The sequence below is a fragment of the Conger conger genome, chromosome 5, assembly GCF_963514075.1.
Source record: "Conger conger chromosome 5, fConCon1.1, whole genome shotgun sequence".
Lineage (NCBI taxonomy): Eukaryota > Metazoa > Chordata > Actinopteri > Anguilliformes > Congridae > Conger > Conger conger.
The window spans coordinates 34,033,773-34,051,783 of NC_083764.1; the positions used below are offsets into that span (position 1 = coordinate 34,033,773).

General features: G+C 40.7%; 2 protein-coding genes and 1 long non-coding RNA gene across 6 annotated transcripts; 1 reads left to right on the top strand and 2 right to left on the bottom strand.

Annotated features, from left to right (window-relative positions):
• Window positions 1-214: 214 nt before the first annotated feature.
• On the bottom strand, window positions 215-2,348 carry pfn4 (profilin family member 4). Of its 4 annotated transcripts, XM_061244072.1 has the most exons (4): window positions 2,053-2,338; window positions 831-962; window positions 595-700; window positions 215-421 (listed from the first exon to the last, which is right to left on the bottom strand). In XM_061244072.1, the coding sequence occupies exons 1-4, from the start codon at window positions 2,167-2,169 to the stop codon at window positions 393-395; spliced, it is 384 nt and encodes a 127-aa protein (XP_061100056.1). In that variant the 5' UTR covers window positions 2,170-2,338; the 3' UTR covers window positions 215-392. The 4 variants fall into 4 exon arrangements, with proteins under 4 accessions (XP_061100056.1, XP_061100057.1, XP_061100055.1 ...); XM_061244073.1 differs by having other exon boundaries at window positions 215-700; window positions 2,203-2,348; XM_061244071.1 differs by having other exon boundaries at window positions 215-700; window positions 2,080-2,338.
• Window positions 2,349-9,560: 7,212 nt separating this feature from the next.
• On the bottom strand, window positions 9,561-13,845 carry LOC133128848 (uncharacterized). Its single transcript, XM_061242654.1, has 11 exons — window positions 13,759-13,845; window positions 12,679-12,816; window positions 12,185-12,437; window positions 11,743-12,068; window positions 11,559-11,643; window positions 11,339-11,473; window positions 11,071-11,228; window positions 10,855-10,966; window positions 10,375-10,618; window positions 10,031-10,181; window positions 9,561-9,815 (listed from the first exon to the last, which is right to left on the bottom strand). Exons 1-11 carry the CDS (start codon window positions 13,843-13,845, stop codon window positions 9,561-9,563), a joined length of 1,944 nt encoding a protein of 647 aa, XP_061098638.1.
• Window positions 13,846-16,455: 2,610 nt separating this feature from the next.
• LOC133128130 (uncharacterized) lies at window positions 16,456-17,793 on the top strand. The gene is made up of 4 exons (XR_009708724.1): window positions 16,456-16,483; window positions 16,878-17,017; window positions 17,247-17,364; window positions 17,597-17,793. It is a non-coding gene; the product is annotated as an uncharacterized LOC133128130 (long non-coding RNA).
• The last annotated feature ends 218 nt before the right edge of the window (window positions 17,794-18,011 follow it).

Here is an 18,011-nt window from a genome sequence, read left to right on the forward strand (position 1 = left end):
TTTATTTTTCCATATAGCTAGCTGTCAGTGTAACCAGTCCTGTGAGTGCAACCTTCAAAAAAGTTGGCTATTTTACACACATCTTGAGGTCCATTACAATGTATGCTAGAATCAGAATAGATCACTTGTATTTAAAAAATGCAAATAAAATACATTATTACTCCACAATCCATTAGTTGACATAGATTTTTTTTTTATTGATACAAATGGAAATCAGGAAGGGGGTAAATACATTTTCACTGCATTGTATTGGTTACTTTAGCTTTTCTGTGAACTTAGAAGACTACATTTTCAAAAACAATGTGGTCAGGATCCAATTGCTATTCCATTTACATGAATCAGAGTTCCAGGTTATAACCGACCAATGTTCCCTCCTTGAGTTTCTTCTGGATTCATTTCCCCTTTTCTCTTAGATATGCGGCTGGAGAAAAAACACCACACTTAATAATCCATACACACTGAGTACAAACAGACTATTTTAATGCTGTAATTGATGAGTATGATTGACTTGATTGAGTTTTCTTCTGGCAGAATCACTGTGCACATGGTATGGGCAGATGAACATACAAAAATAATTGCTGTTATCCACCTTACCCAGCTTCTCAACAGCTTCCACACACACGCTAGGGTACATGCTGTCATTGTACGTGGCAACTATTATGTACACAGCTGTTTTCACTAATATTAGCCCATGTTCATTCTAGAGAGGAGAGAAAAGAAGAGAAAAGAAGAGACAGTGTGTGAGATTCTCAGTAGGCCTCTTCAATTATTTTAACTAGTTGACCTTATTTTATTAAACTAACCACTTGTCAGGCAAATCGTAAACTGACCGATTTACAGTATATCGAGTTCTTGTCAGCTCTGACGCAGGTGTAGTTCTTGCCCATGAAACGGATTCCCTCCTCTCTCGTTAGAGTATGATGGAAGGAGTCTATTAACATCTGCATCATTGGCACTGGAATCTGAGATCAAAATGGTGGAATATAGTTAAACAGAACATCTTCAAAAATAGCAGCACTGCATGTGATACCATGCTCCCCCCTACTGAAATAAAGTGGAAGTTGTCACGTGGGTAAGTTGCCACACTTAATTTCTCCAAAACACGAGGCTCAAAAATTGAATAGCCATTTTGTGTGATTTTGTGTGATTTTGTGTCAACTACATGTGGTCAAAATCACACTAATCTGAGGTAAGGATAGTTTTCTTATTTTCATCTTCAAAAGTAAAAAAAAAAAAGCACTTCATATTTTATGTAATTAGACTTTTTAATGTAATCATTATTTTTGTACTGAGTAGAGGAAATAATAAAGTGTCATTAGCTGAAGACCTATGTTAAGAGATATAGACCTCATTACAGTAGCATACATGTCAGTTTGGGGCAAGTTGTCACGTGACAGTTTACCCCATATAGTGAGACACAGAACTTGCTCAAAAATGATTGTGACATTGTCTAATCAGCAATCGGGCTGCGTATCATCATTGAATTCCCGCTACGATTCTATTCCATTCACAAGAACCCGGTTCGATTCGATTTCCGATTCAATATCGATTTGTTAGGGATATTTCAGCTCATATTTTACTTAGATATGAAAGAGATTCTCGGCAAAATAATCCATGTTTGGAAAGTTACTCCAAGTAATCCATTACAAATTCAGGGCTCCAAACTGCGACTAAAACGGTGACTAATATATAAAAATATATGTGGCGACTGCAGTTTTTAAACCAGTCGCCCGTGGCGACTTCACATTAAAGGGTACCTGAACCCCAAATGAGCATGCCTAGATCTGTTCAATATATCATAAAAACACTTCTCCCATTCTCGTAAGCTAAATAAATCACGCATAACAACATATTTAATTTATTTTATTGGACTACGTCGGTCCCGTAACATATATTGCCGAATACTTGACGAAAATCAAAGTCAATGTGAGTCGTCTCTTGCAAGCCAGGAGCCAATGCAAGCAGCTTATTTTATTGATACCAGCAGTCATTGTATTCATATTACAGTATGAGTATGAACGTTACAATTTCGATTTTATGCTGGACACTTACATTAAATCTCTGGGACGTTGCACTTACAGTTGCTGTTTTTGTAGTAACGACTGCTGCATTTTCAACATGTTTTGTATTGATTAAGCAATCAGTTAGTAAAGTTTGCAGCTGGTTCATCTTCAGAGCTAGCTAATCCTGTAGTGTACTTACGTTAAAGACAGCGTTAGCGAACATATACGATAAAACACGGACGTTACTAGACAATTATGAATAGCTAATTTCCCAGCTGGCTCACAATACGTTAGCTGCTAAGCACACAGCGAACGTTACAAATCTCAACTGATCACACAGCTCCGTGCTGCTGGCAACAGTTGGATACATGCGGTTAAAGTTTTCACAATAAAAGTTCGGGAAATAACTATGACTGTGTCCGAAATGGGTCACTATTCACTAACTAGCAAACGAGATTGGCCGTCAGCCATCTTGTTCCAGTCTCACATTTTGAGGGCAGTAGAAATAGCCCGCAATGCACAATAAAATCTAGTGAACAACCGTGCTCGCTAGAAAAATGGATACGAACCTCAATGCTTTGTGGCCAGCATTTTATTCTACACAAACCTGTTTTCACTCTCAGTTTAAGCTGTGAGAGACGATGACGTGGTCCAGGAGCAATTCAAATTAAGGAACAGCTCTTCTTGGTTCTACCGCGTTGATGACAAAAATATGTTTCCATTGAGCATTATAATAAAGTACAACTATCCTAATATAACCTAATATACTGTAGGCCTATTCATTATTCAATCATCCAAAACCCTGTTTGCACAGTAAGTGGCACCATTAACATTATAGCTGACTTTAGATAAAAAGACACACTTTGAGGCTCAGGCACTTCATGCTTGTGCTGTCCTAAATTCCTTCTTACAGTGCAAAATGCCCTACCCGTAATGTTAGCCTACACACAAGCTATTGTGGATTTACAACAAGTGTGACATTATCGGTCCACACTGTTTATTTACAGGGCACTATTAAACAAGCGTGTAATGCTTTTCAGTGTAATGCTTAGATTCAGAGTTGCCATCCTCGCCAATATGTTGTGTCACAGATTTATAACACAGTGTGAAGTTACTGGACGTACTTTATTAATACAGTAACAAATTTAGGTAGCAGACAGATGCAGCCATGGAGTAGGTTATTATTGTAAGACACTTCACTCAGATGAGTGTCACTTACACTTGAACTCACATTCAAAGATAACTCCACCTTGTGACATGGAATGAAACCCACACATGGGCACAAAGAACTTACTTAACAACGGGACAGAAATAGAACACCATCCCAACTGTTTAAAATGTTCCAAATGGACAATGACCCAAAGAATACTTCCAAAGTTGTGGCAAAATGGCTTAAGGACAACAAGGATTTGGAGTGGCCATTACAAAGTCCCAATCTCAATGCAATCGAAAATTTGTGGGCAGAACTGAAAAAGCATGTGCGAGCAAGAAGGCCTACAAACCTGACTCAGTTGCACCAGTTCTGTCAGGAGGAATGGGCCAGCCACATATTGTGAAAAGCATGTGGAAGGCTACCCGAAACGTTTGACACAATTAAAGAAATATAAAGGCAATGCTACCATATACTATTGTATGTAAACTTCTGACCCACTGAGAATGATTTTTTTTTTTTTAAAGCTGAAAAAATAATTCTCTCTACTATTATTCTGACATTTCACATTTTTTAAATAAAGTAGGGATCCTAACTGACCTAAGACATGGAATTTATTACTTGGAATAAATGTCAGGAACTGTGCAAAACATTTAAAATGGATTTGGCTAAGGTGTATGTGAACTTCCGACTGTAGTCCAGTCATTAGTACTTTAGGATTATGCGCAACAAATTTTACTGTCATACAGCTGTTACCGCTGTTACCTGCAGGCTCTTGGAGGGGAGGTTGGTAGGCTTCTTGGTTGACTCATGCCTGTACAGTTTTTCTATTTCTCTAGAAATTCAGCTTTTCCACATGCAGCAGTGCCGTCACTTACAACTACCACAGGTTTCATTGCCTTTGACTTGCACATCTTTGTATGTCACGCTGAGTGATCCAAGATGGCCAATTTTGGCTCACAACGAAAGATTCTTCTATGATTTTGACATTTTTTCTGCGACTGCAGAATTGTGGCAAAAATCAATCGCACAGTGCTTAAGGGATTTTGGTACATCATGTTTATACCTGAGTGAAACGGATTTATGGATGACAAATTAAATTCTCAAAGACTCAGAAGATCTTAAGAGTATAGAATAAGAGGACCTCTTTTGATTGTGCACTTTACAAAATTACACTAATAGTTGTTTTTTGTGGCGGCACGGATGGTGCAGTGGGTAGCACTGCCGCCTCACAGCAAGGAGGTCCTGGGTTCGAATCCCCGTCGGCCAGGGCCTCTCTGTGCGTTTGCATGTTCTCCCCGTGTCTGCGTGGGTTTCCTCCGGGTACTCTGGTTTCCTCCCACAGTCCAAAGACATGCATGTTAGGCTGATTGGAGAGTCTAAATTGCCCGTAGGTATGAGTGTGTGAGTGAATGGTGTGTGTGCCCTGCGATGGACTGGCGACCTGTCCAGGGTGTATTCCTGCCTTTCGCCCAATGTATGCTGGGATAGGCTCCAGCCCCCCAGCCCCCCTGCGACCCTGTTCAGGATAAGCGAGTTCAGATAATGGATGGATGGATGGATGGATGGTTGTTTTTTGTTGGTTCTATTTGTCCAAATACTTCTGCTCCACTAAAATGGGGGGCATGTGTATAAAAATGGCTGATCAAAAAAATGACCCAGATCACCCAATATGGATGTACATACCGTGTATATGCAAAGTGAGGAACAAATTGTGTGCCATTTGACAATTGCATCCTAACACTGAGAAGAATCATATCTATTCCTTCCGCAAATATCGCAGAGCAACACCATGTACAAGATGGGATTCCTCATGCTTCTCAGAAGTGTATTTATGAGGGCTCAGTGAAAAAGTCACACCACCAGTGAAATGGGAAGCTTTGAACGCTGCTAGTGTTAACATTACAGGTCGTGTTTATACCTACTCATGTCCTGCAGCCTGCAGAGTAATCAGATGCTCCGTGTTCCCTCCTCAATGTGACACTTGTCTGCCTGCTGGCTGCAAAAGGGCTCTCACCCTGACACTCACACAGTAAGCACTGTGGATTAACTATCAGGAATTCTGGAAGGGGTTCTACTTTCAAACAGATTTACAGTAACATTCTCTCTTCATGCAATAAACCTAACCCCAGCAGCTCTTGTTGCTACTGGTCAAGTTGAAGAAATAGTGCCAGCTGAAAAGGAGCTGCCATTGGTACAAACTGAAAGCAAATGTTCTCTGTTGGGAAAAATAGATCAGGAGTATAAAAATCTTCACTGTTGAAAAATAAGTTAAAATATTATAGACAAAATAAACCAAAGAAGATGAAAGCTTTTCAGCTAGGTGTCATAAGTCTCTCTTGCTCTCTCTCTCTCTCCCTCTCTGCGTACATAGTCCAGTCTCAGACTACTGTGGGGAAAAAAGCTGACTTTAAAAGCTTCATCTAATTAGCCAACACACCTTTGATGCATGTGTATGTGAATGTGCAACGTGTGGTCCCACATGCCCTGCTTTTTCCTCTACCAGACGTAGCCTTGACACACTCAAGTGTTTGTTGACCCATCTTCTTGCCATAATGAGTTCCATAAATTTGGATGGGTGTATTCAGGAGAGTCGTGACGTAACCCGGCAGTGGTGTAATTTATACAATCCCCCGTACTATATTGCACCTTGCAGTACCTTGAAACCAAGACTTTTTGAAGCATTACAACAAACTACTACAGTTTTGCACTGCACAGTTTTGTTATGCAGGTAAATCTTATTAAATCTTTATCTGGTTAATCTTAACATTAAATAAAAACGAAAACCATCTTTACAATGATGTGTGTATGTGTGTGAACTATTTTACAAGGAACTTTTTACTGAGCCGCCTGCCCATTCATATCAGAACCACTATTCACGTTGGCATCACACTCGTCTCTTTAAACACACACCCACGTTTTCCTAAAGCACTATACTCTTAAAGGTACAATAGGTAATTTCTAACGGACTTCTAATGGTCAAGAGAGGAATAGCAGCAACAAACACCTTTCAACCACAAAAATGTTTAGCCCTCCCCCTTCTTTGTAAATGCGCTGACGTTGAAACTCCATTGGCTGTGGCAATTAGAACCCATTTTCAACCAATGAGCTTGAATTATTTTCCAGTTATATAATGTTTTGGTATAGAGTGTCGGGCCGTCAACTGTATATTTTGAAACCCGAATTTAAGGACTATAAACACAGGCAGAGGGTGAATCAACACGTCAGTGAGCCTTTTCAATGATAAGAAGGGATTTACAATGACTTGTAACAATGTTTTAACATAGAAATCTTACTTATTGTACCTTAAATTTACATTTACATTTTAGTCAGTTGGCAGATGCTTTTAATCCAAAGCGATTTACAAGTGCATAGGTTCTTCACAAGTTAAAGCATCACATCTATAACTAGTAAAATACACATGAAGTGCTGTTCTGAACATACAGTCATCATAACTGCAATTTATTTATTTATTTTTGGGTTAGACAAGAGGGACAGGGATATCGGAAAGGGGGGGGAAATCAGGAGTTAGGACTAAGGTACAGTTTGAAAAGGTGTGTTAGGGGGAGGGATTCTGCTGTCCTGACAGTGGTAGGCAAGTCATTCCACCACTGAGGAACCAGAACGGAAAACAGGCATGAGCGTGCAACTCGACCGCCAGGTGCTCGTAGTGAGGGAACCATAAGGCAACCAGAGCTGGCAGACTGGATTGGTCTAGCTGGGGAGTAGGGAGTGATTAAGGATTGTATCACTCCCTACTTGAATTGGATGCGTGTAGCAATAGGAAGCCAGTGGAGGTCAATGAGGAGCGGGGTGACATGAGCCGACCTGGGCTGACTGGTGATCAGGCAGGCTGCAGCATTCTGGACCAGCTGGAGGGGCTTGATGGCACACGCTGGGAGACCGGCTAGGAGAGAGTTGCAGTAGTCCGGGCGGGAAATGACGAGCGCCTGAACTAGGAGCTGGGTGGCTTTCTCCGTCAGAGGAAGGATACTTGTGGAGCCAGGGTGAGACTGTTATCAAGAGTCACCCCAAGATTCTTTGCCGTATGGGAGGAGGATTATTAATGTTATTATTTTACTGGGTAAAATAAATATTTGAAATACTTTCCAAAATGACAATTTCTCCAAAATGCAACAAATCTGTTGTGAACAATGGCAAAAAAAAGTTGTATAAATTGTCAGTAACTTGCAAGAAAAGTTATGCTATATAACAGATGAATGTATTTCAAATAGTTCTTCAGGTCTGCAAGTCAATAAGCTTGTCATCTGGGTGAGTTTGCAGTTTCTTAGACTATTCATAGAGGAAGTATGATTATTCCATATATTTATTTAATATTTGCCACATCACTGGCACAGGCATACATAATACAGATGTAATCTATTTAAAGTATAAAACATGAAAATATTAAATTCATGTTTAACTGCTTCTCTTGAATGATGCTCATTCATGTGTGGCTCAGTTCTACCCTTCATCTGCTTGCCAGGCTCTAGGGAGGAGGTGGAGGTGGGAGGCACAATCACATTTTTCAGGATCTTGTGATTACCACAGCAAATAATTTCACTTCCAAGATTTCACCCTTTAGATAGATAGATAGATAGATAGATAGATAGATAGATACTTTATTCATCCCGGAAACTTTAATTCTTTGTCTGAAGAAATGAGTCAGGGAATATGCGTAGCATTAATTTGTAGCTTTGGAGACTCCTAACGTGACTTCTGAAATTGTCCAACTGTGATTTTTTTTTATTTAGACCCATCCTTACCGTGGTCCAAGCTGGTTCATAGGGAACACTCCAGTTAATGCCCAAAGGAATTCCCTGATAAATAGTTGTTTTAACTTATTCACAGGATTTATAGTAGATCCAAGTATTTTCATACATTTAACATTAATTGTCAACTTTTGTTCTCTCCGCATCTTTCTCGTTGGCAGCCATTTCTGTTAGCGGCGCGCTACCTTTTCAAATAGATAGCTAACGTTCGCGGAGAATAGAAAAAAGATTTTTATATTTTTGCGAACGTTAGCTAACGTTTGCGATCTTGAACGCACCTCAGGTAATACCTGACGAGTGTGACCAAGTGACACAGAGCTTATGTTGCCTTCCAGGTGAACTCGGAAACTCGTACTGTAGCTCCAACAAGGTTAGAGGACTTACGAGCTCAGAGCGTTCCCATGGTTACTTCATCGCAACCGTTAACAACATGATGGCTGGCCAGAAACTGTCACTAGCGCTGGTGCTTTCTGAGCACTACAACCTTTAGAGCAGAGCTGCCAACTTTTCAAAAAACCTTGGAGTGAGATTTTGTCGGGGTAACCAAAATGTAACCGCGCACGCAGCCACACAAGTTGGTGGCTCAGATATCAGAGAATTTGAATTCATTTGATGTTGAACCCATGTTGTACCGTGCATTTTGGTGGTATGAGGGGAGGCCCAAAGCCGTTGATAGGGGCGGCTTACTGGAGATGGACAATATTGGTTACATTCTGTGAAGCAAAGACATAGCTGAAGGTCCACCCCCAGGAAATTTTGGATTAAGTAGATGTGATTTCCTGCATTCTAGTGGATTTTTGGGTGGTCTGCTAAAGATGTGCAATACCTGAACTTATTCTGATTCATGTTTGGCATCATGACTTGTAGGGCCTAGTCTGGAGTTGAACATTCAACCAGAAAACTATTGTTGTGCCTAAATGACTGCCTATGTGCCACAATATAGCCTTATTCATAGACCAGTGTTTAAGATTTGACCTAGGTAGGTTGATTGATATTTTGATTACAACAATGGTATTAAACTAATTCTGAACTGAAACCTAACCTATGTTGTGAATAATTGTATTAAGAGTACTTAATGATTTATGTTCAGCCAAAAACGACAAGATTAGTTAGGGAGATAAATTATTCTTCATTCAAAGCCTCCCACCACATGGTCCATTAGAAACAAATAAAGTGCAACAAATAAAGTGCTTAAAGTGCTTAAACAGTACAACTTTTTCAAGCAATAAAACAGATGAACGCATTACAAAAATAACTAAAAATGAGGTTATCAGTATCAGATGCAGATCAGAAGCTCCAACAGGAACACACTCTAACAGTAACAATCCGCAAGCAAAGACTACAGCAGAGACAGAGACTTAAATACAAACAGGACCAATTACAGAAAATACTAGGCAGGTGGGGTAACAGGGAGAACACGGGCTACAAGACTATTTGGCTAAATAAACACAGGTGAGATATGACACACACAAGGGCTCTAAAGACAAGACACAGACTAAAGACTCTACAGACCAATACACAGACTAACAGACAGGGGGTGCTAAGACACAGAATACCAACTGAACATACATTCAAAATACCATCCAACCAGGCCAAAAACAGAGTCCAACAGAGAAAAACACATAAAGTCCTTGTCTATGATCTGTGGGCACGGTTATACTGGCCTGTGGCCTTCTTGGAGGCCTTGATGAGATCTGAGGGGGGCTCCCATTTGAAACAGGGCTCCAGGTCGGCCATCTTTATGCCATCCAATGCTAGGCTGTTTCTGATATTGGTTTTGTTCAGTCCCACAACTGAAAATACCCTCTCAGCGTCTGCGTTGGAATGGGGCAACACCAGGACCAGCTTGGCGACGGCAGCAAGCCTCTCAAATTCGTTGGCTCCTGTCACCTATGGAAAATGCATCAAGAACACAATGGAAAAACATACCTTGATTTTTTTATTGATTAATACTGTAAGTATACTGTAGGTTGATCCATTAACACAGTTCAGATAAAAACATGCAAAATTTGCAAAATGCATGACAATATATGCCTGCGACAATTTTATAGCAACATAGCCAAGCCACACCTGCCAAAATGAAAGACAAAAAATAAATTGTTTACCTTATGTTTCCGGGTTGCCATCTCAGCCCAGAAGCTTTCCATTTCAGTTTCGTCCTGCAGGGATATCATTGGCATGGTCTGATAACTTAGAAACTCCTCACCCAGAAGGTCATGCTCCTCTGGACCATGGTATGGGAGGAGATGGGGAAACCTATTTATGAAAGTAGAGTTACAAGTTGTTAAGTTTTAGATATATTGTCATCAACCAGCAGCAGTTCATACGCATCTTTAAGGAGAAGCCATATAAAAATAGCTCGTGCAGTTTAGGAGTGAACATATATCATCATAAAAAGCAGGGTATTTTAGCTAAGATGATAAACAATAATTAGAGAAAAAAAACTAACCTTTCAACAAAGTACAGGACATCTCCGATGTCACTTTCAGCCCTCTGCCGTACATCTACAAATGTTGAATGTTTGAGCAGTGGCTCTTTCAGTGGCAGCTTCTTTAGTGCATAGTCCACAGCACTTGTCAGGAAACACAACACAGCTTTGTGGAATGAATCCACCTGCTGTGGTGTGATGTCACCCTTGTCAAGTAGTTTGTTGAGTTTAGCCCTGGTTGTGAACCCAATGTTCAACTTTCTTCCTGTTACAGATACAGCATACCAGGTTAATATAAATGGTTTAACATGCTGATGCTGCAATATCAGCTAGACACATAGGGCAAGAAATCCAACCAGAAGCCCACTGTTAATGGAAGAACTACCACACACCTTACTAGGTTTCTACTCATGAAGTGACAAAATGCTAGGTACAAGGCTAAATATCACGTTATGTATCACATATCACAGTGTTTGATCATAATAATAGTCAAACACTAACCTGGTAAATGGTTTGCCTTCTCTTTAAAGGCAATATCACCAGGCTCCTCAAGGCCCTGCAGAGCTGCTGGAACAATGAACTTTGAACAAAGCTTGCGTACAAATTTCACCATCTATAACAGACATTTACAAAATAGGAGGTGAAACCTGTTTTAGAAGATCCCTGCAGATATCAGCAAGAAACACAGAATAGAAAAACAGCAAAATCCAATCCCACCTCATCATATAACATAAATATTGATGGCCGCTCTCTTTGAAGAAGCAAGTTGAAAGTAGTGAAAGTTGGTACGGTGGCTTGAAAGAACAGCAGGTACACTTCTGTCATGGGGTCAGTGAACGTCTGCACAAGCCTCTTGAACCTGGCCTGATTTTCATCTTGAATCAATCAATAAATAACACAAAACAAGAGGTTATCAATAATACAAGTATGTGACTAACAATCCATGTAGTTGCTGCATAATGAAATAGATAAATGATGACCATACCAGCAGATTTGAAGTAGCTGGCCAGAGGTTCATAAAGCCTCAGGATCCTGGTCACACAACGTTCAAGGCTTAGCCAACGAACCGAGACATGGAGGAGGACCTCCATGTACTCCGCTTCATGGAGCTCACAAAACTCTGTTCCAGACATATAATTCCATATCATATATTTTCTACAGCTCAGCATTTCAATATTACACTTAATAGTATCAAACACGCATACCTGTCAGGTATCCTTTCCGATTTGTGCTACCCTTGAACCAGTAACCGATGTCCACTACCATGTCCTCCAAATCAAAATGGGACACCTGCAATGCATTAATCAAATCATAACATAATCAGTCAATGCATGTAATTAGGATTCAAATAAAAAGTTACATGTAAAGATAAATCAGGCCTTAACGCACTTTAAAAAATCCCACTCCTGCAGCTTTGGCGGTGTTATGTGCCACATGACAAGGACAACCATGAATATAGGTGTTGGGATGCTTCTGGAGGACCCTAGAGGCAATGGAATTACGTGATCCAATGTTCACAGCTGCATTGTCGACTGAGAGACCAATGCAGTTCTCCCACGGGATGCCATGCTCCTCTAAGGTGGTGTTCATTTTGGTGAAGATCTCACTTGCTGTCCCACATCTCGTCCCAGTTGTTGTGCACATATTCAAGAACTGGTGGACAACTTTGCTGCCCATGAAGACCCGGACAGTAAGCGGGTTCATCTTTGCCACTCCTATAATGACAAGTTAGAATCATACATAATCAACATGTTCATGTTGTTAGATATTTAAAAATACACAAAGCAAATGTTTTGCAGAGGAGAAAAATCTCAAATGGTTTGGAAAATACCAGTGTCATTTGACCCATCTGTAACAAGGGTATAGGGGGCTTTTTTCATCTCCTTCACAAGCTCCTGTGTGAAATATGGCGCTAGTGCTTCATTGGTAATGCAGGATGACTTTGTCCTGGCACACCTGTACTCCTGTGCTGTCTTCGAATCTCCGAAACATTCTTTTAGGAGAGGCCCTAGGTGGTCCGCAAAGGCTAGGGGGACGTTGTGAACTACCAACCCAGCTGTCATTTTGACCTCAGCCCTTCTTGTCTGTAAGAAATTAAAAATTAACCCAAAAGACCATAGTTTATTTCAAATGGACACCTGCAATAATAGGGCACAGGTAAAAAACACATTCAGCAACTAAGATCTCAAATTAAGAAAACTCTACTGTACTACACTGATATACAAACCACAAATTAGTCAGAACTATCAACCATGACTTTACCGTGATCAACTATAACACAAAACTCTTGACTGAACCTTGACAGGACCATTATACATATCATACCTTAGCATCTTGTGCAGACATGCCCCCAACAGAGGGAATGGGCATTGCATATTGTGATATTGTGGCTGAGGAATGGAGAGCCCGTTGCTTTTCTTGGTGGCCTTTGGTTTTTATGTGGCGCACTACATCTGTCACACCCTGGTGGCAACATGAGTTTTCAATACGGCACACTGCACACCAGTAGTGCGTGATGAGGGTCCCTCTGGTAATAAATGGCCATGAAGAGGTCCACTCATTTTTGAAAATGGATCTATATGTTGCTGCTCCAGCCAGAGCACGACTCTTCTGGCCCTGCTGTTGGATTGGGGGAGTCTCTTCTGTCTGTCCCTCTGTGTCTTCTTCCATCTGCCCTGTTGGTCGTTCTATTTGTCCTGTCTGTTGCTCCTCTGCATGTGCTTCTATCTGTCCTGTCTGTTGCTCCTCTGCATGTGCGTCTAGCTGTCCAGTCTGTTGCTCCTCTATGTGTTTGTCAGTCTGTCCTGTCTGTTGCTCTTGCTGACCTGTCTCCTGCTCTCTCTGTCCTGTGTGTTGCTCCTCTGTCTGTTGTCCTGTTGTTTCTATCAGTGGTTCTGGCTGTTCTGTCAGTCTTACGGGACATCTTTGAAACCTTAAAGAATTAAAATGGTGATCATGTTGGTTTAATAACTCTACTCTCAGTTACAAGAACATGCCTACTTCTATTGCAAAATGTATCATTTTGTCTCCAAATGGAGTAGTTTTATTATACCAACTAAATATGATATACAATAATATAATATCCAAATATAAAGTAAAAACGAATGCCAATGTGCAATATAAAATGTCCACTCCAATAATAGAATAACCAAATATAAAGTGATCAATGTCAATGTGCAATTAGAAAACAAAAATATCACAATTAGTGTAAACAATGTACTCTTGAAAACAACTATTGCACATTCAAATAACGTAAACAGGAACAGTCTTTGCGTTTGCCCACAGCACTCCGTGGCTGTTTCAGGTTTCAGGCTCCACTGTAATCAAATCCCCTCCCCCCCCCCTCCCCCTCCCCCTCCCCCTCCGCCTCCGCCTCCGCCTCCGCCTAGCTGGGCTTTCTGGGACAGCGAACAGGTCCTCCTCTTCTGAGGCGATTTCATTCGTAGTTGCCGAGTCTGACCGACTCATAATCTCCGCTAAAATCTCGGCCATGTCCTTGTCGGCGTTATACACTTTCACAGCGTCACAGCGTCGAAACACAGCGTCAAATAAAACTCTTTAATTCACCAAAAACTTGCGAAACGGCCGTGCGCTCCGACTTCTTCATTTAGCTTGTTTTTTACGCACATGGAGTAGTGTCTTTACGCCTGGATGTGAGGTCAGCTGGGTATTGTAGTCTATAGAGTGTTTCAGTGATTCAGTAGCTTCTCCCCTTTCAAAGGACAACAAACATGGCCGCACCGCAGCTGGCTGTTCGACGGTAAAACCATTTCTTTCTACTTGTCCGACATTTGTAAATATCGTGTATTTGCGGTTTTAAGGTTAAAAATCATTTCTAAATGCACTAAAATACACTTTCGATCGTGTTTTGTGACGAACATTTGAACATTAGGGTCTAAACTTTGAGCAACAGTTGAAAATAAACACCATTGCCCTGTTTTATTATGTTTTCTAGTGGATGGATCAAGCCGGTATTTTTTTCGGCCCGCCGGCGGGCCGATCGGGTTTAAGAGGATTAAACAACTAATAATCTGTAAGAAAAAAAAAAGGTCCGTAAAATCAACTATAGAAAGCGTCCTCTCCCCTGTAGAACTGAGGAATCCACTGAGGAAGCTCTCCATCTCCATTATGCGTCCGTACTGCTTCAGAGGCACTTTTTCTTTCATGTATTTTTCATCACATCTCTATTATGTTCCTGTTATTTTCGAAATCTCGTCCCACTTTTGGCCGCACCCCCTATGTAAAATGACTTCCCGCGGCTATGGATGACAGCTGAGTTTACATTCACGGTCACCACACTAAATCACATTTACAGACATGCACAAACACAAACAAATAAACAAACAAACAAATAAGATCAAGGTTTAAAGTTTAAAAGAGTGAGTACTCAATTGAACGACATTTCATTGTAACATACCTTGTAAGTATAGTCTCAGATGAGAGTTTAGATTCCCATCTGACTTCTCGAGGTAGATTCTCCCGCTGTCTCACTCTTCTTCTGTCGCTAACGTTGGATGCAGCATATAGAGTTCAGTGGCGCTCATCAGCGCCATCTACCGTCGAGGAGTTTGGAAAGGAACAAACGCGTCTCGGCTCAAGATCGGATTTCTTTTTTTTTTTTGCCGTGAGAAATTGGATGTGTGGCGTGTGTGCGTGTGTAAACAGGCAAAAGAGTGTGTCACACGGTGAAACCGTGAGAGTTGGCAGCTCTGCTTTAGAGTCTAAGGCTTAGATTACTTTTAAACTTACACTGTTCCTTGGGATCAGAAAAAATATGTAGGAGTTCACTTTTTGTTCACTGTCATTGTGTAGCTATACCGTCAATCCAGTCAGTGTCCTGCTACTTGGAAACTCAGAGCTGAGAAACGATACCTGACTATCCAACATTCTTTCCTGGTTGGAAGGTTGTAAATTACGTGTTTCAGAGGTATCTGGAACGCAGTATAATAATCAATATTTATTTTTTGTAAATGTTATTTCTCAGTTCTCAGTATAACAACCTTATAAATGTTGAATGAATTTTGCCTGGAGAAAGACAGTAAAAAGAGAAAAAAGGAGATTGAGAAACTTCAGGCAGAGGTGAAGAAGAACCTGAATGTAATTAGCAATCTGGAAAATTACATCTTGGGCCTGAAAAAGCAGATTGTTTGAGTAATAAAAAAGTGAGTTTATTTTCAGAGGACATCCATCAAACTCCCATTCCATCATCAAACAGAATACAATAAAATGCAATCAAATGTATCTGAAAAGGTTTGTGTAGCAGAACAGCCCCCTTTTACATTGTGTGTCTAGCTAATGTCTAGCTTTTTCTCTGCAGATTCAGATTTATGAAATGAGGGAGAAGAACACTGACCTGCAAAGCACAAAATTCATTCTGGACAACAGTGTCAAAGAACTGACAACACAGATCAATCCCAAAGAGAAAATAATCAAAGAGAACAGATCCAAAAGGTAAAGACATCCATCCAATTTGGTTTCCTTTTTTGTTTTCTGTATTTTCCATTTTCGCAAAATAAAATAAAATATAGTTAGGCTACCCTAGGTTAGGGGTTAAAACCTCAGTGAATGGAGAATGTATAGCTTCTTACTGTATAGCCTACAGTCAATGATTGTCACCAATAAGATAACGCATGGTCACGGTCAAATTTTGCTACAGTAAAACGTCAACCACTGTGGCAAAGCACTTAACTGTTTCCCTTACCTAATAAAAACGTCTAAGGGTTTATATGCAACACCCTCAGGTAAGAACCAGTAGCCCTGTAGCTAAAATACAGTTTAATTGTCAGGCCCTATGTCCATTAGATGGTGTTGCTGTTCTTAGTTTCTCCATAATTGAAACTAAACAGCTTCAATTCATTTATTGACATGAAAAAAGACAAACGAGACTTAAAAAAAAAAAAAACTTCAAAAGATAATGAGGGCTTAGCCCCGTTAGCCCATTTATACCAGCCAGGCAGTATCGTTTTTTGGCCTCACACATGCAGATTGCTGCCTTGGTTAATTGGTTTCCAGGTGCAGTCTAATTACTGACCAATTATCTCGTATTGGTAGGCGGGCCCTACCCTATTTAAGACTCATTGTCCCTCTGCTCTGTGCTTGAGTGTTACATTGTGTTTCAGACACAAACCAGGTAGAGGTAACCTTTAAGGCTGGTGTTTCATTAGATGCTTAAATAATACCCCTGTATTTGGGTAACTGTATCAGGTTTTCTTTATTATTTTTCTTTCATCTATTGAGTCAAAATGGACTTGTGTACCAGGATTTTGGTACTATTTCACAGTTGGTGTTTCACCAGGGAGTTTCTGCCCAGTTTTCCGTTTCCCCTTTCTCCTCCAGTGGTTTCCCTAGATTATATTGGAGAGAACCCTAGATTATTTTAGTGGTTATCACACGTTCTGTGGGTAACTTGAAGATTCCGTATTCGGTCACGTCTGGTTCTCCGTCCCCGCTCCCTCACAGTTGTGCTATAATGTTACAAGCTGCATACACAACAACATATGGTTGTCCTTCATTTTGCCATACAGATCTTTTGAAAGGACGCTTTCGTCGCCTGAAGTACCTTGATATGAATAGGATTGATCTGATCCCAATGTGCATCATGGTCTGCTGTGTTCTGCATAACCTGTGTCTCACCAATGAGAAGGATGTGGAGGACATGATCCAGGTGTGTCATAAGTAACTGCTTACTGATGCTATTGTTTTGCAACTATTGACTTGATCCTTATCCCTTAGGACAAAGGCCATGTTCATATAAGCCAGGTCTGCTTATATGATTTGTTAACGATATTGCAATGACCAGCTGATTTGCGCAGAATATGCAGAGACCTGGCTTGTATAAATATGGGTCCAATTATGAATAATTGAGGAATTCATTGAGAAACCAAACCATACAGACTGGGCAGGAGGAGCCACCACAGGAGGTACATCAGGACCAAGAGCGGTAGCTGCTGAGAAGAGAAATTACAAATGAATACCGTTGTTTTCTTTGCAGTCGGCAAGAATCATGTCAAGGTATGCTGTGTTGAAAGCTAATGGGATTAGGATCCAATGGCATGGTTATATGGCAATTACAAAAATTCTTACAAATAGCAAATGTTGTTGGCATAATTTAGCATCACCTCCTTTTATGATTTTCACAAATTGGAATGAGCATAGATACATAAGATCAAGAACTAACTGCCTGGGATCTACAGTGTTGTCTTGTAGCACATGTTACCAAGTCATTGTGATGTGTGTTTTGCAGGCAGGGACAGAGAAAGGTGGCTGTGAAGACACACCGATATCTGTGTCAGACAGCAAGAGATCCTGCCTGGGAAACAGGATACCCTATCCCACTAAATGTGTGGGGAAATTGAGCGCACCAGGGCTGTCACATAGCTCCATGAGACGACTGCAGGCATGGACCTCACATGGGCACATACATGTGTCCTCATGTGTACAAACACACACACATGCACAAACCTGGCTAGTGTTAATTTAACTTTGGAAAAATGTATTGTCCACCCGGAATAAACTCTGTATTTTTGCTGTGCAGGGTCACTCCCTGAACTGTCATTTCCTGTACAGTGGGGCAAAAAAGTATTTAGTCAGCCACCAATTGTGCAAGTTCTCCCACTTAAAAAGATGAGAGAGGCCTGTAATTTTCATCATAGGTACAC

What these genes read in the sequence shown, in the direction of transcription:
- pfn4 (XM_061244070.1), bottom strand. Translation starts at nt 2,169, where the DNA reads ATGAACCAGCTGCAAACTTTACTAACTGATTGCTTAATCAATACAAAA. An exon ending in CAACGTCCCAGAGATTTAAT is followed by an intron (nt 963 to 2,052) that starts GTAAGTGTCCAG and finishes TTTTGATCTCAG; the next exon opens with ATTCCAGTGCCAATGATGCA. An exon ending in ACTCGATATACTGTAAATCG is followed by an intron (nt 701 to 830) that starts GTCAGTTTACGA and finishes TCTCCTCTCTAG; the next exon opens with AATGAACATGGGCTAATATT.
- LOC133128848 (XM_061242654.1), bottom strand. Translation starts at nt 13,845, where the DNA reads ATGGCCGAGATTTTAGCGGAGATTATGAGTCGGTCAGACTCGGCAACT. An exon ending in TCGGAAAGGATACCTGACAG is followed by an intron (nt 11,474 to 11,558) that starts GTATGCGTGTTT and finishes TGTCTGGAACAG; the next exon opens with AGTTTTGTGAGCTCCATGAA. An exon ending in CAGCTACTTCAAATCTGCTG is followed by an intron (nt 11,229 to 11,338) that starts GTATGGTCATCA and finishes GATTGATTCAAG; the next exon opens with ATGAAAATCAGGCCAGGTTC.